At 42.8% G+C, this 26,438-nt stretch overlaps 1 protein-coding gene across 1 annotated transcript in view; it reads right to left on the bottom strand.

Moving 5' to 3' along the window:
* wbp1lb (WW domain binding protein 1-like b) overlaps window positions 1-15,947 on the bottom strand; it is a 64,284-nt gene extending 48,337 nt beyond the window's left edge. The window contains exon 1 of the mRNA XM_084319276.1: window positions 15,746-15,947. Coding sequence (XP_084175402.1) covers window positions 15,746-15,835 — 90 coding nt within the window. The 5' untranslated portion in view covers window positions 15,836-15,947. The remainder of the gene's footprint in view (window positions 1-15,745) is intronic.
* Window positions 15,948-26,438: the final 10,491 nt, after the last annotated feature.

Genomic DNA, 26,438 nt, shown 5'->3' with positions numbered 1-26,438 from the left:
CATCTCGCGCCGATTGCTATCAAATTGTATTTCATCATCAATATAATGCATTTGGAGCTATAAATCAAGTTCTGGATAAAGCTGCAGAAAACGATAAAAACATACTTTAGACCATATTTTAGTATGAATATGTGAATGAAAAAGTTTAACGTTGCTACACCCTGAACAATACATATAGGACATTGAATGGGCCATAATAATGGCAATTTAGCAATAGAATTTAAAAAGTTATAGCCCTGCAAAGAAGGGGAACTTCTCCATAGACAAATAGAGCTGGCAAGGGATGGTAAATTATGAATTTAACCCATGGCGATCAAGGTGTTAAGGGGATGCAGACCAGAGAAAGACTTTCGTCTTGTTTACATCAGGGTAGGGCTGGGCGATAAAACGATAACGATAACTATCGCGATAAATTATTTCCTCGAAATAAACATGAAACGTGGTCGCAAAGTTTCGATATATCGATTTCCAAGCTTGGCTCCGTTCAGCCTCGGCTCAGCACACTCACTAACAACAACCAGCGTTACGTGATGACGTACTTACGCACAACAGCTAACAACCAATCAGTGAAGGAGATGGCCGAGACCCGGAAGGAGGTAGGACTCAATCAACAACAAGGCTTGCTAGGCTAATTAGCTTGCACGCCGTTGTTTTATATATTTACGTGCCGAGTATGGGTTTTTTTTTTATTCTGAGGCCACGTTTATGGTAGTGTGGGATATACAGTGGACGCCGTTTCAATATATTGTGGCGGAAGAGAGTATTTTAGTGTCATATTTAGCACATTGTCATGGAATACATCGCTTAGAACCAACAGGCTGGCTAGGATAACTAGCTTGCACGGCACTGTTTTATATATTTACGTGCCGAGTATGTGTGTGTTTTGAATTCTGAGGCCACGTTTATGGTAGTGTGGGATATACAGTGGACGTCGTTTCAATATATTGTGGCGGAAGAGAGTATTTTAGTGTCATATTTATTGTCATGAGATACTCCGCTTGTCGGCTAACGTGCGCAGACTGATGACGACATCAACTCGACTTGAGACATTCGCAGCAGCATAAGAAGTTAATTAAACTTGACGGACATTATATCGACGATAATTATCGATATCGAATTATATGAAAATAATTTTATAATTTTATCGCGATAACGTTTTTGGTCATATCGCCCAGCCCTACATCAGGGTCCCCCATTTTCAATTAATCAGGACATATATGACATACATGACATACAGATAGACAGTACTGCTACATCTATACATTTATGACGTACCAGATTTGCAAATACAGTAGTAGTTTGTGATACAAAAAGACCCATAATAGTGATTATTTATTATTTAAGTTAAGTTTTGCCATAATCATATATTTTTCCATAATCAGGTAGCTGAACAACATTGGTAAAAAAAATCTATTCTATGAATCATTTTCGGCCTTTCGGCATTCGGCCAACTGTTTCCTATTTTCGGTATCGGTTTCGGCCAAGAATTTCCCATTCGGTGCATCCCTACCCTCTATATTAAAGAATTCAAATGTATATGATCGGTATACATTATGCTTAATCATGCGTGAAGGAAAGGGGGGGGGGTCGTTTATAATTCCTTGATCGTCAGTAACGGCTTTATTTAGTATGGGTTGATATGTTGATCAGATGGATTGCCGTGAAATGAATAAACAATCGGGCTGAAAATAACGTTATATTCCTCTTACGTTCGCCGATGAGACTGGAGGAAAAATATTCCAATTATTTGACGTCGATCTGCTAGATCCATTTCCCGTTTGTGTGGCGCAATAAACGCAGAAATCATATTGATTATTGCGTTTCGAAAGCGATCCCATGCACTCAAGTGTGTATCTAGACCCACGTTACAAGATATTACTTATTACTGCCGGAGGAATTTCCTCGATGCACCAAGCGCCACTTCCGAGTGTAACTCGCCCGACATCCACCAGGCGGCGGTATTGAGGCGTTGCAATATCAGACAGGGTCCAGCTGCAGTCCCGGAGGGAGGCTGGATGAATTATGAATGCCATGGCGAAAAAATGAAATATTGATCCCAAAAACGAGTTAACTCGTTTCTGGTGCACAACGCATGGCGGGCAATAACGAGTATACTAGTTTTTGGCGTCCAATGTGTTAAGGGAATGCTACACACAGCGGATAATAATGGATTTCTGCTTCCATTAGGCTACAGAGTGCAGAGGAGACAAGACGATAAAGACGGACGAGAGGTAAGGACACGTGAAGGTCAAAGGTAATCTGCCAGATTCAAACCCACAACAACTTGAGGGGGAAGAGATGTACGACTAAGGCCTTGTCCAGACGAAAACTATTTTGATCTTTTTCGTTTATTTAAAAAAAAAATCCGTAAAAACGAAATCGTCTCAAGAAATAAGTGTGTGCCACAAATTGACTAAATAAATGTCTTTCCTGTTTTAGACGTCGCTCTTTTATTTTGACACCCCCAGACCGGAAGTGTTATCGTTTTCGGTTATCGTCCGGTTCTGTGATTTTGAGCTAACGTAACATTAGTTTCCAAAAGAGTGGAGAGAGGGAGACCGCGGCTCAAACTACCTGTGTTGTATTAAAGTAATTGATTGATGTTTAACTTGTCCCTTTGTCCAGTCATTTCGACAAGCAAACGTTGTCTGTATTTAACGTTACCCCAGGATACCACTGTCTATTGCAGGGGTCTCAAACTCAATTTACCTGGGGGCCGCTGGAGGTAGAGTCTGGGTGAGGCTGGGCCGCATCAAATATTCCACAAAAAAAGGGTTTCAAGTATTCCAAAAAAAAGTACAACTGATCCAATCTTCTCAATCTTAAGCAATAACATTTCAGAACATGAACAGTTCTTCAGAACATGAACGGTTCTTCAGAACATAGGCTTCTCAGTGGTGTCAGTGGACTCATCCACAGCTATGGAAATGCACTGTGCATTTTTTTTATTCTATCACAAAGCTGTTTAATCAAATCACCAGCCAGTATTTCAGTTATTCTGGTTGCTGTGTGATCTGAGGGGGATTTGCTTTTGTTTGCCTTCAAACATGGTCTCAATCACTTCAGTCATACATTATTTTATTATGTATGCATCAGAGAGAGAGAATGGCTTCTTGCCACTGAGTGAGGACTTGGTATCGGCGAGTACCCGTAAATTCTAGCCTCCGATCCCATGACGTCATTTATCTCCTGCGGAGAGTGAGGATTATAAAATGAACGTGTTTTAAAGTGTGATGCTGTTTATAATTTTTTTTTTTAACAAGGTTTTTTTATATGAAAATTTTGTTTTTACAGGCGGTCCCACATGGGGTGTTTGTCATTTTAACAGTAGATACACTTTCTTAAATTCCATTGTCCCCGACAGAGCGTGTGACGGGGAGCTCGGACGGAATGTGTTTTGCTTGGTATTATTATAGCATTAGCTGAAAAGCTAGCTAGTTGGAACAACATCCGCTGTAACGTTACATCAAATCAGATGATGGCCTGTCCTTTCTCCAGGACCTGACACTGTCCGTCTATCAACAATAATGCACCCACGGTGAATCGTATTTAAGTCAAGTAGCTACTGACTAGCGTTAGCTGACTAACGTTATTAAATGTCAATGTGAAAACCTTGCGGGGAAGACGAGCTAGGTCAGCTAGCTTAGCAACGGTACCGTGGCTAAAGTTGGTGCTATTCATAATCCAGCAATAATGGCTGCAGACCTGCAAGCAAAGTACAGCAAGTTCCAAGTGCCAAAGGATAAGAGTCTGAGGCGGAGTCTCAAAAGAGAATGTTGAATATTTATTTTGCATCGAAAATCACAACATTCGAACGTTACTACTAGCCAGAGCCTCTGCGACTGCTACTAGCTTACAGACTGGGTAGCGAGTGCAACACCGTCTAATTTCCGTGCGGATCATTGGAGTAGGGTATATCTGCAGTGCCGCAGTAACTCTCGCGCAACGACTCGGCAAACAGTTGCGCGCGGGCCGCATTAACACTAAACTTTGATGTCAAGTAGGGGGCCGCAAAATATCATCCGGCCCGCGGGCCGCGAGTTTGAGACCCGTGGTCTATTGTATTTAGTTGGTTAGCTAATGTTGATAGCATTTTGAATAGCATCAACGCTAGCTGGCTGGCTACAGCTCAACACCAGCGATGGGAATACTATTTACTAAATTATGGAGGCTTTTTAATCGTCAAGGTAAGAGAGGATTTGTCATGATCAACTGAAGGCGTATGCTATGGAACAATGTGCTTGGCTACTACTTGGGTTTTCAGAAAAAGGCCAGCTATGTGACGCTAATCTCTAGCTACTAGTATCGTGTATTGCATCCTTCCCTCGCTCCAGTGTGTGTGTGTGTTTGTTTGTGTCTGTCTCAGAACAGGAGATTAGAGCCATATGAAATCCGTTTTTCCAAATTCCATTTTATTTTCCCAAATTCCGTTTTAATATTTCAGAATTCTGTATTTAGCTTTTTATGCTCATTTTACCATTTTGCTGCAATTCAGAAAGTTAAATTTGACACATAATAATTATTATAATTATAATAATCCACAACAAAATTTACATAAAATAATATTGTGACAAAATAAAAATACACATTTCAAGTGTTTAACAATAGATACAGCTAGCTACTACTGACATTATCACAATGACAATGTCAGTAGCCTAGCTATATATATTATATTGTGATGAAATATAGTAATGCATAATTTAGGCACCTTTAGTTTAGTTTATTTCGTTTATAAAGGACAGTGTATAATGACAATCGTTTGCATTAAACAAATGGATGGGTGCACTAGATTTAGCTAGAAGCTATCATTTCCATCTAAAGTCCTATGTACTGTAGCGTTACATAGCTATTTAAGTTTATTTAGATTATAAAGGACAGTGTGTAATGACAATCGTTTGCATTAAACAAATGGATGGGTGCACTAGATTTAGCTAGAAGCTATCATTTCCATCTATAGTCCTATAACGTTACATAGCTATTTAAGTGTATATTTAGTTTATAAAGGACAGTGTGTAATGACAATCGTTTGCATTAAACAAATGGATGGGTGCACTAGATTTAGCTAGAAGCTAGCATTTCCATCTATAGTCCTATAACGTTACATAGCTATTTAAGTGTATTTAGTTTATAAAGGACAGTGTGTAATGACAATCGTTTGCATTAAACAAATGGATGGGTGCACTAGATTTAGCTATAAGCTAGCATGTCCTAACGTTACATAGCCATTTAATCACATTAGTGTCGCAAGTGTTTTTGCGGGTCCAGTCCACGGAACATTGACAGAATTTGCAAAACACCTTATCGCCGGAGGCATAAAAGTCATTAGGATACTGCTCTGCTCTGAATTTAGGGCTTATTGCGGAATTTCTTAGCTTCTTGAAGACGTTAACACCGAAGCAGCGAGACGCTTGAGCACTGCTGTGTTGTGTGTAACCCGCTCTAGCGTCCCCGCCTCCCCGGTCGTGTGTGCACCAAACGTTCCACCCAAAAACTGAATTTCAGTCCAGATTAGGCCAAATTCTGCAATATTCCACGTTTTGCAGTTGATTCCATTTTTATTGGTTAATTCCGCGATTCCGTGAACGCGGATTTCATATGGCTCTACAGGAGATGTACTCAGCCGTTTTTCAGTCTAGTATGTATTGGTGTTGCAGCACGCTTCCACTCAACTTATGCACTGTGATGTGGGAGTTTGCACATGCGGGGTAAGGGAGAGGTGGGCTATCACGTTAACGGTTCAAGAAAAGACTCATATCGCTTGTAAAGACGGCAACGCAAGGGGAGCGTCTTCAGAATTGCACACTCTGGGAGACGGTTTCAGAAAATAGCGTCTTCAGGCTGCCAGAACGCAGTTCCGTGTGGATGAAAGGTGCATACGATCAAATACTTGACTGATACTACCGAAATCGGTTTGGTCTGGACATGGCCTAAGTGAGGCAGGTGTGTTGTCAGTATATTTATAAAAAATAAAATAAACATGCCGGGGTGCTACGGTTGTAAATTAACTAATAATGAATGTATTTACAGGAATATTGATTCATATTCATTTGTTCCTGTAAATATAAAATAAAAAGAATACTCAGTGTAATGTGTATACAAGTGTGTCCTCCAGCTTCTGATGTTATCTGTGGTAGACTGGGACATGCGAGGTACGCAGTTGAAGAGTGGAAAAGGACATTGTGTAGGTTTTATTCCATCAGTCGGAAAATTCCATTTGTAGCGTGGGCCGGTTTTGAAATTGTGTTGGGCCGCCGCAAATCTATTAACCCTTTAACTACCACACTAGCAAATGGTTAATGGGAAACCCTGACATGCATCAAGCCATTGCTTTTATTACATGGTTCCCAGACATTGCAAAATGAAATGCAAGGACTTTCAAGTGCTTTTCCAAGCACATTTTTTCTTTTAAATGCAGTTTTTTTTATAGAAGAAATGTATTCTGATCCAATATTTATGGCTCAAAACCAATTTCCGACAATTAGTTACACTTTAAATGGAAAGATAAAATGTCTTGATTCAGACATTTTTTTATCATGGATGAACAAAAACGTTCAATGCGAATGGTTGATTACATTTCAAGGAGTTTTTAAGCACCTTGTTAAAAATGTTGGCCTTGACTTTTTTTTGTCAAAAATCAAGCACTTTAACACTTTGTGCCAAAAACGTAAAAAGTTGTTATTGGGCACCAACGGTTGAGTGCCAAAAACATAAAAAGTCGCTTTTGGATCGTTTGATCTTTTTACTTTGATCCCCGCTCTACAGATTTGCCCAGAGCGATCTGCATAATTTATTAAATTTTTTATTATTATCTTTTTCCTCCTTTTTTCCGTTTTTCTCCCATCCCAATGTTTAGTCGTTATGCCAATTCCCAATCCCCTTCCTGGTCGTTGCGCACTCTACCCCCTACCGTCGGTCCGGGAGGGCGGAGACTATCACATGCTTCCTCCGACACATGTGTACCCAGCCCACCGCTTCTTTTCACCTGGCAGCACGGACTCTCACTGGGAGAGTGTAACGTGTGGAAGGTCACACTACCTCTCTTAGATCCTTCCCTTGCTGTACAGGTGCCCCGACCGAACTGTAGGAGTCGCTGTTTACAACGACCAGGACCCACCCTCACCGGGTTTCCCACCCTCTAACACTGCCAATTGTGTTAGTATGGACGGTCGGCCAACCCGGAAGCACCACAGCTGGATTCGATCCCACTGTCTCTGTGGTGGTAGACAGACGCTTAGTCCACTGCACTACCCAGCCGCCCGGATCTGCATAATTTTCGACCATCCCCACACATTAGAACTGCAATGTCGATCGACTATCACCAGGTGGCGGTATCGTCCGTGTCTGAACTGCGATGGCTTGACATGGACCACACACATTGACAGTGTTGTGAAGAAGGCACGACAACGCCTCTACTTCCTCAGGCGCCTAAGGAAGTTCCAAGTCAGTCAGAAGATCCTTAGGAACTTCTACTCATGTACAATAGAGAGCATCCTGACTGGCAACATCACCTCCTGGTTTGGGAATAGCACTGCACAAGACCGTAGCAGACTACAAAGAGTGACACGTTCAGCCGAACGCACAATTGGAGGGGGGCTTCCCACCCTCCAGAACATTTACAACAAGCGGTGCAGGGGGAAGGCGAAGAGAATCATCAAGGACTCCAGCCACCCGAACAACTGCCTCTTTGAACTGCTGCGGTCAGGCAAGCGATACCGGAGTCTTAAGGCGAGCACAGAAACTCAGAAGAAGCTTCTATCCCCAGGCCATCAGGCTGCTCAACGAACAATAAACACTATGCAACAACCATCAATTGCACATAGCACACACACCCACACGCACACACTCACTTAAACAAACAACACACTGCAGCACCCACTCTCCACACTTTAGATCACACAAACACACTTTATATTTATTGATAAAGGATTTGCACTACAACTCGTACACCTACTGTAAATTGTACCTAAATTGTACCTCATCCCATTTCTGCTTTGCAGTATATAGTATTGTATAGTACACTGCATAGTATATTGTTATATGGTAACTCAGTTACGTCTATTATGCATCGAACATTGTACATATGTCTATACTGAACACTGTGACCTCATTTTTTACTTCTAATTTACATGCTATACTATGTTATTTTATTTCATACTTATCTTGTCTTGCACAGTCTCTGGAGCGTAACAGTAAGAAGCATTTTGTATAAAAGTATTCTGTACTTCTGTATGACAACTAGGGATGCACCGATATGAAAATTGGCCACCGATACCGATTGTTCAACTAACACTATCGGCCGATACCGATACTTGTATATTTGTATATAAGTATTTGTAATTTTTTTTATTTTTTTTTTATTTTTTTTTATGCAACTACTGTATATTTGTATGTGTATGTTTGTATTTGTAGGCCTCTTTACTTACTTAAAAAAAGGAAACATCAATAAATATGTTCATGGTATCACTATCTCTCTCCCAGTATCGTCTGGCGGCCTGCAGAGGGATACTATTTTCTCAACCAGAGCTTTCAACCAATGCAATGGAACCATTCTGGCGGCCTGCAGCGGGATACTATTCTTTCAACCAGAGCTTTCAACCAATGCAATGGAACCATTTTGATTGACAGTCGATTCGGCCAATTACGCCACACCGCTAGCACCCACCTCCTGCTGTTCTTACCACCAATCGGCAAGCGTTTTCTACTTTCGGGCATGCCGCCATTGATCTGCTTGCGACTCACTCGAGAGCACATCACAACAAACTTAACGTAGCTAATACCTTAGCTGCCCGGCCCGCCGAACAGCGCTCTACAGCATGACCAAATGAGACAATGATTTTACTGCAACAAATGTTATAATAAAACAAAGCCTTTCTATACATTTGTCTGGTTGAAAACTTTAACAGATTGCAGAATGGGTAGTTTGGTACGGAATGAGCAACGGAGCTATGAACGGAATAATGCCTTGCTTACTTGCTGTGTTCGGGTAAATAATATGCTGATGTTATATTGAATGTGTAACACTAACTATATAACGTTATTAACTAACTAGCTACCGTACCGGGAGCTCACGTTGATGCCTGGATGGTGCTAACTAACTAGCTACCGTACCGGGAGCTCACGTTGATGCCTGGATGGTGCTAACTAACTAGCTACCGTACCGGGAGATCACGTTGATGCCTGGATGGTGCTAACTAACTAGCTACCGTACCGGGAGCTCACGTTGATGCCTGGATGGTGCTAACTAACTAGCTACCGTACCGGGAGCTCACGTTGATGCCTGGATGGTGCTAACTAACTAGCTACCGTACCGGGAGATCACGTTGATGCCTGGATGGTGCTAACTAACTAGCTACCGTACCGGGAGCTCACGTTGATGCCTGGATGGTGCTAACTAACTAGCTACCGTACCGGGAGCTCACGTTGATGCCTGGATGGTGCTAACTAACTAGCTACCGTACCGGGAGATCACGTTGATGCCTGGATGGTGCTAACTAACTAGTAGTGGGTAGTTGGGTACGGAATGAGCAACGGAATGGAACTGAGCTATGAACGGACTCCGAGTAATGCCTTGCTGCTATGGGTAATAATAATATGCTGATGTTATTGTCCGTGTAACACTAACTATATCACATTAATGCCACAAAACGAATGCCTTGTTAATCATAAGTACTAACTGTGATGCAGTAGCTTGTGTGTGTGTGTGGGGGACGGCGGGCGTTGTGCAGGTAGGTCGCGAGTGAACTTTTTTTCTTTTTGCCTTTTGACGCTACACAAATTGATGCTTATTTATCGGCGACTGCTATCGGCACATTTGAGCTTATCGGCCGATAGGCCAATAGCAGTCAACAAGGCACTTATCGGCCGATACCGATACCCGACCGATATATCGGTGCACCCCTAATGACAACTATTAAAGAAACTTGAAACTTGGGTTGTTCAATCACTAACTTTCATTTCTGCTTGGCCAGTGGCCACTCCTCCTGCTGGGACATAGATTCACATTGATCGCCTAGAAATTCTGTCGCCTAAGCGTATTTAACCATCGAAACGTGTATAGACATTAGGGATGGGTACCGAATTCGGTACTTTTGAGGTACCGAACCGAAACACGTCGGTACTACCGAGTATCGAATCAAGTGAGAAACCGAAAAAAAATATATATATATATATATTTTTATTCATTTTTTTTTTTTTTACTTTTTTCTTTTCATGTCAACGTTCACACGCACAATATATGCTTACCTAGGATTTGACTTGATTCAACAACAAAGCAGTCGGAGCAATGACAAGCCGAAAACTGTCGAAATTGTAGTTATTTGAAGTTTGGATTTTTTTTTTACGACTGAGGTAGGTAAATTAAATTTCTTGAGACTAAAGTACCGAAAAAAGGTACCGTTGGGTACCGGTATCGATTCACAGGTACCGGTATCGGTTCAAATGTGAAAGGTACCCATCCCTAATAGACATATACACTGGTAATCGCGATGGCGATGCAATCACTTGGAATTATTCTTCTTGGAATACCTTCTGGCTAAGGTAAGGTACATTCTATGTCTATTTTACCGAATCTAAAACGAGTTTTTCTAACGATCACAGTTCTGTGTTTCACCGGACGAAAAACATGCTCTGCAAACGCGATCATAGTTTTGAGTTAAAACGACCCCCCCCCCCCCCCTTGATGATACATATATACAAGTCATATACCTTTGATTTGGGAGTATTCTGGGTTTCAGGGGATCAGCCAGAACGGTTTGGGCTTATTGCACATAACGCGTTTTATCTCGCGATCTATGAAAAAATACTGTATTATCTTGGAAATGCGCAATGTTTAGCATGTAATAAACTACAAACTAGAGTGTGTGGAAACAAACTATTATTCCCATGCTGGACTACAAGTAACGTTTGTCAAAATTAGCCACACCGTGTCTCTACAGCTATAATACAGAACACACACACAGCTTCGCAAACATAGTGCAACGACCACGAAACGACTAGAAGGCTGGCATTCTAAGGGTAATGGTAACCGAATAGCGTGGCAGTCAAAGTGTTAAGCGCTTCAAGGACCTTGTGCGAACCCTGTTATGATCACTGCTGTATTGAAGGTAAAAGAGCTGTAGAGTGAGAGATGTTTAGGGAAAGCAGCCTCCGAATGTTTAGGACTACATTTTGGTCATAAAATTCACATAAGCTGAATTTTACTGGGTTTTCTGGGCCAGTAAAACATGACAGTCCGGAAGAATAAAAATCATCCTCGACACATTGTCCAGCGGAAAGAAGCATAACAACATTGTTTACAGGCTATACAGCATGGCCTAGTTAGATTAGGCAACTCCCTATATCTGTAAAGTACACCCTGGAACTTCGTCTTAAGATGGCAAACAACAGCACATAGTAGGCGAACATAAATTATGAGTTGAGGACAGGTACGACTTGGTCTGACCCTCTGGAACAGGTTGTGATCTTTGTTTTTTGTCTCATAGCGAGGCACAGCTTACATATCCATTTCAACTTTAGGATCTGCCTGCTTTCTATTCAAACAAGGTCACGTATACATATAAGCCTTCTTATACAACAGATGCATGTGTATGCGCCGATGATCCGGACAGAGATTTGTCACGTAACAAACAAAAGAAACTGCCTTTTCAGACTGATTCTCGAACAGCAGTACTACAAACATGCTAACAAATGGACTGTAGCCGTCTTCTCTGAAGAACTTTAGACTTCTGTTAACCTTGCAAAGATGCTATTTCAGCAAGCACAATATATACTGTAGGAGTTATAACAAAATGCAGACAACTTCAAACAGGGTGGTATTTTGTACAACAATTCATGGCTAGTTATGGGTAATTTGTCACAAAGTGGTAGCTAATGTTAGGTAATGTTAGTGGATGACTGCAGTAGGCTTGGGCGGTATGACGGTATTAAGGTATGCCAGGGTATTTAGAAATACCTACGGTATTGATTTTCAATACCGTCCGTCACCGTCAAAATCACAGATGCGCTTCAGTTTCTATAACAGTGAAACGGAGTTTTGAGTGTAGTGCACTGCACACACGCGCCAGCAGAGGGCGAGACCGCTCTAGTGGAGCGAGTGGGTCACAACGGTGTTCACGTTTTACGGTAATGTTGCGACAGTGCTGTGAAAATACCGTAAAGCGTTGTGACGAGAGCAGTGTTGTTGTGGGGCAATCCGTCTCTTATTATATGTGAACTAAAGAGTACAAGGTTTACACAACAGCCCCCACCCGCCTTTTTATTGTATTTGTACCGTCCTGTACTATCCGCTGTCAGCTGTTTATCTCTCTCTGTGAGCTACTGAGCTTGAATAACTAGCGTTAGCTCACGTTAAGTAGCGTTAGCTCTGCGGCTAATCTTAGATTACCCTGAACTAAATCAATGACTAGGTTATAAAGCATTAGAGTAGTTTTCACTGCACATAGAAGTAGCCAAACAACGGGAGCATTTCGGGAGCATATGACCAAAACCCAGGCAATTTCTAGCCCTTAAGGAATCAAATAGTCTGCCATGGCTATAGGCTAACGCTAAAACGGTGCGGGCTTCTACCGGTGCGGGACGGGACTACCATTCTGAGAGCTGACGATGATTTGTTTACTTGGTAACACGTAAACCCCCCCCCCGCTGATGAAAATGAAAGTCATACAGTCAAATACCGTGCACCGGGGTATTATAACATAAAGGTTTGCCGGTTTGAAAATAAGGATACCGCCCAAGCCTAGACTGCAGGGAGATGACAAACTGAAGAAACAACTAAATTTACTGACGGCACAGCCTCAACTCCTGCAGAACAATTGATTAGCTAGAGAGATACTGTATCCTTACAGTAGGTACTTTTGAGACTCGGATCTTTATGTTGTTATTGCCAAAGGGAAACTGACATTACCACTATTAAAAAGCAAGGCACATCTTTATTAATCCTAGAAGGCTGATATTATCGAAAGGTATGGAAAATGTGCAAATGATACCCAGCCCTACTCAAATTACGGTATGTTTTGTCCTTTGGCCCTCTATGTCCAAAACATTTGGCTCCCCGTTACAGACACTTGCTGCGTGTGGGAACAGTATTTGATAATAACAACTAGTATACTACACAGTACCAGCCCTCCCACTGACGACAGGGCCCCTGAATATTTGAAAGATCATGTGGTTATGGTAAGAGAGCTACACGATCATAACATCAGAGCTAGCATTATGTCTTGCAGTGTTCCTAAAGCTAGGAGTAAGATAGCATCAGCAAGAAGCTCCTTTTTTTACACAAGTGTTTGTACTTTGGAATGAACTACCTCTGCCTACCAAGCAAAGTCAAACTAAAAGCTTTTTTTTTTGTATCCACTTTTTCTCCCCATTTTTAAATTTTTCTCCCATCCCAATTTCGTATTATCCAATTCTTCCCTCCCCTGTCTTGAACGTTGCTAGACTATGCCTCCCACTGGTCGGCTGTAGTGAGGACAGAAGCCTTGCATCACGTGTCCCCTCCGGTACACGAGGCAGCCTGTCGCATCTTTTCACCGCAGCAGCTCGAACTCTGTGGCGAGGAGTAACGTGTGGGAGGCTCACGCTGCCCCCGCTACTTCCTGCTTCCGCCGCACCGGTGTCACCAAACCGACCTGTAGGAGTCGCTGTCCACAACGTCCAATCCCCACCCACCGGCTTTCCCACCCTCTAACACTTGCCAATTGTGTTAGTATGAACGACCGGCCAGCCGGTAGCAACGCAGAAAGCTGGGCTCGAACCCAGCGTCTCCTGCGTTAGTGGCGAGCGCCTTGCCCACTGAGCCAATCAGCCGCCCACTAAAAGCATTTTTTAAAACAAAGGTAAAGGCTCAATTATGGGAAGAGCAACTGGCTCAGCAGCCATAGGGCAGGAAATCAGATTCCAGGGCTAGAGTAGACAGGGGTACTGAATCTCTAGTTCTTCCTAGTAGGCTATATGTGCCGTGTTTTTATGTCTTCCATCTAGGACCACCTTGGAAATAAGTGTTTTAATTAATATCCTCAGGAATACTAATTGGTCATGATCATTTGTTTTTATGATGAGTTTGTAATTTCCAAATAAAAGTCAAAAATAATATAATGATGGCAATGATTTAAGTACAAAAGCAGGTGCTCTTCAAGGAGAGGGCAATTAATATAGTATTAAATACAGTGACTGTCCAGCTTACTTTTAAAGGAAGTCCATAGTAGAGGTGCCATGGACTGAAAGAATCTGAGGCACTCTGATGTAAATGAAAAAACTGAGTTTTATTTAGATTTGATTTATTTAGATGTGACACGTTTCGACTCCTAAGGAGTCTTCCCTGGGGAGCAAAATCAATAAAAACATGTCAAATGGTCACATGACACGAGTACTGCCCCTTAAAGAATGCTGTATAAGACAAAAGTGGAAAAAACACTAAATCTGGGCAACCAGCTAATTCACACATACTGTAACAACCTCTCTAGTATGACAGTATTAATGCAATCACAGCATGTCTTCATTAACCTTGCCCTTCCTAAAACCCAGTGATTTATTACAGATACTTTTAAGATGAATGGTCCTCAAACGAGGGATGTAACAATGTGCCAGGCACAGAGGAAAAACAAAGACAAATAAAATACTTTTGATGAAAGCAGCATTTCAGCTACAATGGCCTTAGGTTTTACTCATATAATGTAAGACCTGTACCACACAACATTTCCGGTACTCAACCTACCTATAACTAGCCTAAATGTTATGAACATTTAAGTTTAACACACCTTTCTCTAAAAGCTAGCCAAACATCTTCTACGTTATAACAATTTAGGGCTACATCCTGCTCCACTGTCAACTATCACCAGATTGACTTTGTGGACTCATGTAATGTTTGTATATCCATTACATCCAAACGACCTATAACCTCATAATTTACCTGTACCCCCCCCCCCCCCTCATGCTGCCTGAATTTCGCCAAGGGGATCTTATCTTATTGTGGTAGTGGTGTCAACCACTAAATACACTGTACACTGACCTCCAGAAAACCATCCGGTATATTGCCAGTCACCTTTTCCATGTTTACAAACTCATGCTCTGAGGAACTGTATGTTTGCTACCAAAGTCAAGAGATAATAATATAAGAACGTACAGTAGGTTACATCAATCTGACGTCACAGGTTTAAATTCGGGACATGTTCAAGATTATGTTGAAGGAGGACCAAACTGTTCTGAAACATATTTAAATGCAGTGGTGTTTGCCTTTAATAATCCGTTCATGTGTGAATCACTCTTGGGTAGAGCTTTTAGAAATAGACTAACGACACGTGACGTCAATTCATTTATTGTGGTTATTAATATGAGCAACTCTGAGAAATCGATCATTTAGGAGATTATTTAATGTGCCAACTAGCTAATAGTTAGCATCGAGAAAACATTGAAGAATGTCAACACAACAACAAGCCATAATAAATGAGCTAGTAGCCAACAGAACGTTGCCCTTGTTCCAACTACAGTAAACAAGTCATGTACAGTAACGTAACGTTAGCCTCGACAGCTGCAGTAACACGCTGCTAGTTAACACGTTAGGTCAACGTGGTCGACTGGACCAATATAGCGTCAGTGGACTAACGTTAGCAGATGAGCTAACTGGCTTGCTAACTTCGCTCATTAGCTAACATAAACCTAGCTAACGCAGGTGGCTAGTTAGCTAGCAAAACATGAACATAAACAGTCGGGTTCTTCAGCTGTTGTTCCTCGGCATGCAGCTCAATCTTACCCCGTCTGCCGTGGCCTCGGTGGGGCTGACGGAGTCAACAACGTGCAAAAACAATCCCATCTTAATAAGAACCGAACATTCACCTCTCATTCCTCCCAACTAGCTACACATGTAAAAAAAGAATATATATATATATATACGTTACGCTTATTATTAAAGTTCCTTGTTCACAAATGGTAAAAACAAAAAATCTTAAACTATTTTACGGCCTCGGCCGCATTGAAAGGCCACTTGCATGCGCCGCCTCTTCGGCGTTATTATTGGACATTTCAAGACGGCAGCACAACATTATTGGTGCAACTGGTCGCTCTCGGGTGCCACTGGCTGATCCAGCTGTTATACAAGCTGCTCCCTCGAACAGGGTACTCGGCTTCTCTCTCCCCCCGCTGCTGGGTGTCTCTCTCTCTCTCTCCCCACCCGCTGCTGGGTGTCTCTCTCTCCCCGCTGCTGGGTGTCTCTCTCTCTCTCCCCGCTGCTGGGTGGGGCGTGGTCACCGCTCCTCGCTCCATGTGCGCAACGTGACGGGTGTTGCGTTGCGTTTCTCACCACTCGTTTTGCGGACTGACTTGTGATTGGGCAACGCGGGCGAGCAGGGAACACTTCGGCCAGATTCGGCCAATCACCGATTGGTGCGCTTCTTCTAATGCGAGCCCCCTTTTTTTTCATTTTTTTTAATCTCACGGAGGAGATACAAATCAAATAAAATTGATTTGTAAGTTAATGTCCCCATGGGCCGGACACATCTTCTTTAAACAAGTCAAGAAGAAACATAACAATAAGTCAAGAACAAAACAAGAACACCATAAGGTCCAACAAATTTAAAATAAATGCAAATAAATGAATGAATGCAACTGGGAACGAGGTTACCCCCCCCCCTTTTTGGTGTGCGATGAATCAAGAATCAAGAGGTTTATTTGTCACATACATACCAGGCCATGGGGGCATACAGTGAAATGCGGGTGGTCATGCCCGCATTGATTGTGCAAAATACAATAATAAAAATAAGCATAAGAAAAAAATAAACATAGACAAAATAAAATAGGTAAGACACAAGATATGCATGGTAAAAAAAAAAAGACATGCTGAGTTCCTGAGAAACTGGTTCCTATATACACTACTAAACTATATACACTTTACAATTTTAACTTTTAATGTATCTAAACTATACTATTAGTACCTCCTTCCTTTAAAGTGACTTTCTATTTCTAAAGTGACATTTTGTATAAGTGATCGTTTTAGCAGTTGCCGCATGAGTGTTTGTGTGTGTGTGTGCTCATGTGTACTTGTGAGTGGAGAGTTCAGCATTCAGTGTTCTCCAGCCACCCAAATAACTGCCTCTTTGAAATGCTGCGGTCAGGCAAGCGATACCGGAGTCTCATGGCAAGCACAGAGAGACAAGAAAAAGCTTCTATCCTCAGGCCATCAGAATGCTAAATGACAATGACACTATGTAACAACCATCAAATGCACTCACAGCACAACACTCACTTTAAACAAACAACTCACTGCAGCACCCACTTTAGAACACCTAAACACACTTTATATTTATTGGCAAAGAATTTGCACTACGACCCATACCTCATTACACCTTACTGTAAATTGTACCTCATCCCATTTCTGCATTGTACTGTATAGTATATTGTATTGTAACTCAGTTACTTTTCTACTCTGCATTGTACATTGTATATATGTATATATTGAACACTTTTGTCTACGTACTTGACTTCTATTTTATACATACTATACTTTTTATACTTATCTATTTTTATCTAGCACAATCTCTGGAGCAAAACAGAAAGAAGCATTTTATATAAAAGTATTCTGTACTTCTGTATGACAACTAATAAAGAAACTTGAACTTGATGGCCTGGGGGAAGAAGCTGAGCCGGAGTCTCTCTGTTCTTGCAGTGTGTGACCATAGGCGCTTGCCTGACCGCAGCAGCTTGAACAGGCTGTTGTTGGGGGGGGCATCCTTAACCATGGTTTTAAGTTATAACTGAGGCTTATTATGCCATTTTCAGCCAGCACTTTACTCCTGAAATTACATGTAAACTAAAACGTTTGTTGAATATTAAAGGTCTCGTGTCTTATAAATGGCCTTTTCCAGTGTTTAGCATTGTTTTCTAGCAATGTGGGGTTGTATCAATGGGGTCTGTCTCTAATTCTCATTTTGGCTCATCAGTCTATTCTTAACCAAAACGGTTCATGCGTTTGGCAAATCTGATTGGCCACTGACGTTTCTGGTCATGTGACATGTGCGCCCAATCGCGTGACGCGCCTATTTCCGTCTCGACCAGCAGCAAACCCTAACCGTTCTATCGCCATGCTCTAAGACAAACTCTAACCTTAACCAACTTCGAAAGAGTGCCTAAGCTTAACCGGGGAAAGAACTTGCCGTCACACGATTGGTGCGACCAGAAACATCAGTGGCCAATCAGAGCGCAAAATGGGAATGCGGAAGCATGCACCGTTTGGGTTAAGAATACAGGCGTCGGGAGCTCCAGTAGCTCACCGCGTACCTCGGACGCTATTTCGGCGTCGGGGACAACCGTGCGCGTCACGGATCTGGGGTACACGAGTTCGACTCCCGGACTCGCCGTATTTTCTCAGAGTGTCTTTCCCCCGATCTATACCCCATTCAACCTGTTTCTGTCGGTCATACTTGACCAGAAAAAGCGATAAACGCTAAAAGAACCAGCTGACTGGTCAAAGTTTAAAAAAAAAAAAATAATAATACAGGCGTCCAGGTCATGTCACTAGATCCTCCCTCACTGAACTAAGCTATTCTGAATTTCACGTACCTGTGACGTCCAAGAATTCTCATCTGCATAACTAACGCCCCCTCTAAGGCTGTAGCGCACTCAACAATAGAGCGAGTGGAAATACTGCCAGTTCCTCAAATGGGTTGACGTGGCGCGGGTGCCGACAGAGAGCAGAGAACGAGCGAGCAAGGGAGAGATAGAGAGGGACACGGAGAATCTTGACACACACTCGCCGATAAGGCTGTCCCCGAACCCTGTTTTTAGGGTTCGAACGTTCGCCAGGGTTTTTCGAACGGACGTTTGAACCAGGGGCGGATTTAGGATTGTAGGAGATCCGGGGCTTAGCCCAGATGGGCCCCCTTTTTTTTATTTAATTTTTTTTTGCAGGCAAGGGGTGGTTTGGAGGGGCTCAGGCACGACCCCCTCCACGACAGATTTTTTTTAAATTTAATGAACCTGTACGTGCAATTTCCTGCAATATAGAGCCTTCAATCTTGACCAATAAAGCTGCTCTTTTCACTATAAAACTCAGTTAACCATAACATAGTTATGGTTAGATTTATATATTGGGGGGGGATATATCATATTTTCCATATTGTTGGAGCCAAAATGCCCTTCTGTTTATTTAGTTTTATTTCAACTCACGGTGCAGAGGTGTGGCATTATTAGTCACCATGGCAACCACCACAGGGGGTGGTTACCCATATATACTGATGAGAGGGTGATGAGCCCCAGGTGCGCAAGTGGAATAGCCATACAGTTTTTGACCGTGTCTTGTCGTGTTCAGGTAGATGTGCCGTATAGGTCGGCGGTCAGTGTTATTAGTAAAAAGAGTTTTTGTATATATATTTTTGGTTGATAAGTCAATAAAAGGATTGGCATATCCAAAATGATAAGAGCTCTCTGGACATTTGAATTCTTCAAGCACGCGTCTAACCCAAGCCAGTCCACTTGCCCCTCGCAGTAGGCTTATAGGTAAAGGAGTCTACATTAGTCAAAAACTAAGGCTCTTCGTTTGAAATGGACAATTGCCTTTGTTACTTATTGGAAGACGAGGATAATCGCGCTCGGCGCTCAAGATTCATTCAAACAGCTGATCAGCGAGACAGCGCGCTCTGCGCTCAAGATTCAACAGCTGATCAGCGGGACAGTGTTTTGATTTTTGAGGCCGCTGAAAGACATTAGTGACAACTGTTTGGTTCACCGTTTCGCTTGGAATTGCGCGGAACGTGGACAATCTGGACCAAGCTGCCCAGCACCAGCACCGTCGGGGAGCGGACGGACCGGGAGGAGCTGCCCAGCTCCGTCGGGGAGCGTACGGACCAGGAGGAGCTGCCCACCACCGTCAAGGAGCGGACGGCATCACCTGCCCCAGCACCATTTGGGCGAGGGAACGGACCAGGGAGCTGTCCACGGTACCACCGTCAAGGAGCGGACGGCATCACCTGCCCCAGCACCATTTGGGCGAGGGAACGGACCAGGGAGCTGTCCTGCGCGCAAGCAGTTTATTGAATAGCGCTCGCACCAAGAGCGCTGTTTGATGTTGAATAGCGCTCGGACAAGGAGCGCTGTTTGAAGACTTTTCGAAGTTCAAAGAATAAAGTCAAACGCCCCCGACAGCGCTGCGCAACGAACAGGTATGTAGCGCGCTACCGGTATATCTTATATGGCCATATAAAAAACAAATGTGTGCACACGGGGTCAATTGAGAAAAATATAAAAAGGGAAAATTCCAATGCATTGGTGGTATATGATTGTGCAACCCGTTCGTGTGTGTGTCAAGGTTTGGTTAGAACGTCATGTGATGATTAACTGTGGGTTTTGTTTATTGTGATTTAACCAAAGGTACCGTTTCATATTGAATCTGTTGGTCTTATATTGCTGAAATGAATTCTGATAAAGGTGTTCAGAATCCAACAGAGACCAGCGTTATGGTTGAACAGCCCGCCACGGCTGAAACTCATTGTAAAGAGCCTTCATTGGTTGAAAAGTCACAGCCCACACCCACAGTGGCTAAAACACAGTCCGAGGTGGACACAGGTCAAATCACACACAATGTTGATACCGATCAGCAGGTCACAAAACGCAAGAGCAAATTAACACCAAAAGCCCTATTGGATAAAATTGACACATTACATAAATTACATAAATCTAAATTTAACAAGGCTTCTAACTTGCAAAAAACGATTTTGGGGTTAATGCAAAGTGGATGCAAACAGGAGGTGCAATGCGCATTTATGCAATATCTCCACATATGCAAGGAAGCAGAAGCAAACCAGGAGGCTCTGTTGCCAATAGTACCTCCTGAGGAAAGGGGAAAACATGACATTTGGTTCAAAGCCAAAATGATCAATGTCAATGACTTTATTGATCACATGAATGCATGGACAAAAATGACACAACCTGTGGAAAGTGCTAATGAGGATGAGGAGGATGTGCAAAATCTAATTAATCCAAATGACGGCATTTCTAATGTGGAAAGTGTTAATAAGGATGAGGAGGACGTGCAACATCTAATTAATCCAAATGACAGCATTTCTAATGTAAAAAATCTGCTCACAAAGGTCACACAAGGTCTGGTACCAGCAGGTCCAGCAGGTCCAGCGGATCTTCTACCTCAGCAGCTCGCTTACAGGCCGAGGCAGATAGAGCTTCACTTGTGATTCGCGCTGCAGCGTTAAAGGATAAACACGCTCTGGAGGAGCAGGAACAAATTCTAAAAAAGGATAAACACGCTCTGGAAGAGCAGGAACAGATCCTGAAAAAGAAAAAGGAAACGATGGAGCTTGATGCACAACTGGCAGCTACCAACGCAAGAATAGCAGTATTTCAATCCCCCAGTCACCAAGCTCTTTCACTCACACAGTCCGATGGAATGGACTCCTACTACAGGAAAGGAACAAGGTTAAAGGAACCCTCAGTCACTCTCAATCCTCATGCAAAAGAATATACATCACTACCACAGCAACCGTCTATGCAACCACCAGAACTGCAGCAACCATCTGCACAGCAATCATATGTGCAACAACCATCACTATGGAAACCACAAGCTATGCAACAGCAACAAGCACCCATTCAACAACCACCACCCTGGCAAATACCACAAGCTATGCAACAGCAACAAGCACTCATTCAACAACCACCACCCTGGCAAATACAACAACCTATGCACTTGGTGCAGCCAACACCCATTCAACCGCCCCCATTTTGGCAAAGACAACAATCTATGCTGTTACAGCCAACCCTCATTCAAACACAACCGCCATCTTTACAAAGACAACATGTGTCTTGGGATGGAGAACAGGACAATACAACTCACATGGACCCTCCTGTGCAGCTAACGACCCCAACTGTAATTTCACCCCAAAGCAATGAAACCTCAGTTGTATGTAACCTATTAAAAAGGCAAAATGAGATAACAGCAATGCTAGTGGAGCAGCAAACGACTCACTTACTGCCACCAAGAGAGATTCCATATTTTGATGGGGATCCTCTGCAGTACAGAACCTTTGTCAGAGCCTTTGTTCATTGTGTGGAGAAGAACACGAGAAACAGAGGTGATTGTTTGTACTTCTTGGAGAAGTACACCAGGGGTCAGCCTAAAGAGCTTGTGCGTAGCTGTCAACACATGGCTCCAGACAGAGGCTATGATATGGCTAAGTACCTACTTGAACAACACTTTGGAGATGAATATAAAATCACAGCAGCTTACATGGAGAAGATGCTCAACTGGCCGCTAGTGAAGGCTGAAGACATAAAATCTCTTCAAGCCTATGCTCTTTTCCTTCGGGAGTGCTGTAATGCTATGGAGAATGTCCAGTACATGAGGGAACTCGATATGCCAGCGAACATGAAAGTATTGATTTCAAAGCTTCCATACAAGCTCCGAGAGAATTGGAGAGTCTCTGTATGTTCGATAATGGAAAAACACCATCGCAGACCACAATTCATGGATATTGTCACATTCATTGAGCGCCAGGTAAAGATTGTCTCAGACCCAGTCTTCGGAGACATTCAAAATACACCACCAAATACAGGAAGTAGACCTATGAACATGAACAGAATGAAATCACAAATTAAACCCAAATTCATAGGAGACAGTTTTGCAACCACAGTTACTATCGAAACCCCTGCAAAGCAAAGAAATGCATGTGCTCACAACACCAACACTTGTGTATGTTGCTCTAAAAACTACACTCTGGATCAATGTCCTCAGATGGAGGAGAAGACACACAGGAACAAGATTACTTTTATAAGACAAAAAGGAATCTGTTTTGGCTGCCTTCGCATTGGACATCTTAGCAGGAATTGCGAGAAGCGCTTGACTTGCAAGGTGTGCAGCCAAAACCATCCCAGTGTTCTTCATATAAATCAGAAGGAGAGAGCAGGCAACACAAACCAGCCAAAGAAACCTTCGGTGAGTAACGCACAGATCTCTTTGCAGACATGTGGACAAACAGGGGCCGGAAGCAGCAATGGGGCTCTGTCAATCTTGCCTGTACAGGTGAAGTCCGGCGAGGGAGACAACATCATTACAACATATGCATTTTTAGATCCAGGCAGCACTGACACATTTTGTTCAGAAACCCTAATGAGAAGGCTGAACCTTACAGGAAGGAAAACACAAATCAGCTTACATACCATGGGCCCAAAGGCATCGGTGCCCAGCTACATGCTGACAGACTTGGAGATCGCCAGCCTTACTGGGAAACAGTTCTATGACCTGCCCAAGGTCTACACCCAGAAGAGGATGCCCGTAACCACGAGTAACATCATTAGCCAAGAGGAGTTGGCTAAGTGGCCATACTTAGATGGGGTTGCCCTTCCTAGGATTCAAGCTGATGTGGAGTTATTGATAGGTACCAATGCCTCCAAATTGCTTGAACCTTGGGAAGTTGTGAATAGTCATGGCAATGGGCCATATGCCATTAAGACCCTATTGGGGTGGGTCATTAATGGTCCCCTATCAGGCTACAGTGAGCAGCGGAGTGAGAATGTCAACCCCGCTGCTATTGTTAATAGGATCTCTATAACAAATCTGGAGGAGTTGCTGAACAATCAGTACAACCATGATTTTAATGAAAGGTCATCAGAAGGCAAAGAGGAAATGTCGAGGGATGATATGAAGTTCATGGAAATCATGACTGATTCATGCAAACTTCAGGACGGACATTACACCTTGCAGCTTCCCTTTAAAAGGAAAGAAGTGTCTCTGCCAAACAATCAGTTTGTTGCTAGGCAACGCATCCTTGGACTGAAAAGGAGGTTTGGGAGAGATGAGAAGTTCCACCGAGACAGGATTTCTGCCATCCAAAGAACATCTGGTGTCACGCAGTGGAGGTACATTTATACCACTCAGAACCCTGCTGACAAAACTTCAAGGGGAGTTAAGGTGGATGATTTGCTGACCAACAGAAGGTGGATTGAGGGCCCTGAGTTTCTTTGGAAACCAGAGGAAGAGTGGCCAGATGGTATCTTGGAGTACAACAATTTCTGCTGATGACCCTGAGGTCAAAAAGGATCTCAACATCAATGCAGTAATTGTCGATGCACCAAGTGCCACACACCAACTGATCACCTACTTTCTAACTAGAAAAGGTTGAAGAGGTCAGTTGCTTGGATCCTGAAACTACGAAAGACTCTATTGGAGATGAGTCATAAAAGAAACAGAGTCATGAGGATGCAGACAAAATGGAACAGGAAACACTGGCTGAGAGAATACTTACCTTTGCTATAGGAGCGGCAGAGGTGGAGTAAGGAGAGACAAAGTCTTGTCCCTGGAGACATTGTATTGATCGCAGACGCTACAGCCCCATGTGGTTCCTGGTTACTTGGAAGAGTCCTGGAGACCTATCCCGACAGGAAAGGACTGGTGCGTTCTGCACGAGTGTAGACCAGTAACTCAACTTTGCTTGCTTCAAGAAGCTGCAATTTAATAGACCAGTAACTAAACTTTGCTTGCTTCAAGTAGCTGCAATTTAAAGCTTCTAATTCAGAGAATTGTTTTTTGAGTTCTTTTGTATACATTTATTGGCTCCATTATGTAAATATTATTTTGAATTGTTCCTGGCCTCCTGCCATTCTCAATTAGGGGCCGGTGTGTTGGAGCCAAAATGCCCTTCTGTTTATTTAGTTTTATTTCAACTCACGGTGCAGAGGTGTGGCATTATTAGTCACCATGGCAACCACCACAGGGGGTGGTTACCCATATATACTGATGAGAGGGTGATGAGCCCCAGATGCGCAAGTGGAATAGCCATACAGTTTTTGACCGTGTCTTGTCGTGTTCAGGTAGATGTGCCGTATAGGTCAGCGGTCAGTGTTATTAGTAAAAAGAGTTTTTGTATATATATTTTTGGTTGATAAGTCAATAAAAGGATTGGCATATCCAAAATGATAAGAGCTCTCTGGACATTTGAATTCTTCAAGCACGCGTCTAACCCAAGCCAGTCCACTTGCCCCTCGCAGTAGGCTTATAGGTAAAGGAGTCTACACATATAATCAAAAAGTGGTGGAGCAAGATTATACCTTTGCTCCCCCAAGTTCAATAGTGGGAGAGCAGAGATGCTCCGAATGCTCTTATGGCCAGGCGTCTATGATTCACTGATACAAAGTAAAATAGTGCAGTGCAATAAAATAGTTAGTAAAATAGAATAAAATAATGCAATAGTACATTGCAATAAAATAGTTATCATCGTATTTAATCGGGAGGCCGGTAAGGAGTGCATTACAGTAGTCGAGTTGGCTTGAGATAAAGGCATGGATCTGGTTTTCAGCGTCCTTTTGATTTATAAATGGCCGTACTTTAGCTATGTTTCTAAGGTGGAAGAATTACGTTTTTGTCAACTTGTTGATTGTGATTTAAAGCTTAGGTCTGAGTCTACCATAACACCAAGACTTAACTCACTCAAATACAGTTAGCAGCTGGATAGACCACAGATGCAAATTAGCTTCTGCTAAATCTGGTGCAAACATTTTCATGTAACAATGATGAATTGTAAAAAAAAAAAAAAAAAAAAAAAAAAAAAAAAAAAAATTTAAAATAGATTCGGGGCTTTTCAGAATACATCCGGGGCTTGAGCCCAGGTAGCCACCCCCTAGCTCCGCCCCTGGTTCGAACGTTCGTTTTTAATTAATACATTTTATTATTATAGATTTTACGGGGGGGGCGGCATTGCATAGTCTATCGGTGAAAAAAAATTTGTTTACAGTGGTGGCTGTTCATGTAAATATGTAAACAAAGCACTCAGAAGAAAATAAAGGGAAAAGACAGCAGTCAAACATAATAATATAACGCACTCACTTTTTGTTGGGTATGCCATACCCAACCACTTCACCCAGGCGTTGCGCGATGTTTACTCCAGAATGTTTTATCTCCAGTTCTTTTGTTTCCAAGACATATCAGTAGTTCCCACTCGTTGGAAATAAAATGACAGGTGACTGCCATGTACCGCCTCCATCGCCACCGACGTCCAAGCGTCTGTTGTGAATGCCACAGCGGCATGGTCAATGTAAAAGGAGACTTTCTCCCGCACGGCCCCGTACTTGTTGTTGGAAACGGTGGATCTTTTGGGCATGGTGTAACCTGGCGGCTGGCACCATCATTTTTAAATGAGCAGCCAGGTTGGATGTGCCACTGTGGAATGCCAAGTGCTTGTCGCACATTTGACACAAAGCCTTTGCCTTATCCTCCGTTAATTTAAAGTGTTTCCACGGTCTTAAATACTTCGAAGCTTCGAAGCTTGGTTCGATGGCACAAGCATTTTATTTTTTGCCTCCAATCTTGCGCCTCCATTCCAATGAAACGAAAGTAAGCGGCGCCTTCCCGCTTCCATTCCAATTAAACGAAAGTAAGCGGTGCCTCGACTCCACAACAAGCATGTGGAGATTATCTGTGCAGCAGACATGTCGACGAAGAAGTCATCAGACGT

This window comes from Notolepis coatsorum, assembly GCF_963971535.1.
Source record: "Notolepis coatsorum genome assembly, chromosome: 7".
NCBI lineage: Eukaryota > Metazoa > Chordata > Actinopteri > Aulopiformes > Paralepididae > Notolepis > Notolepis coatsorum.
This window is presented reverse-complemented; position numbering and strand designations above follow the sequence as displayed.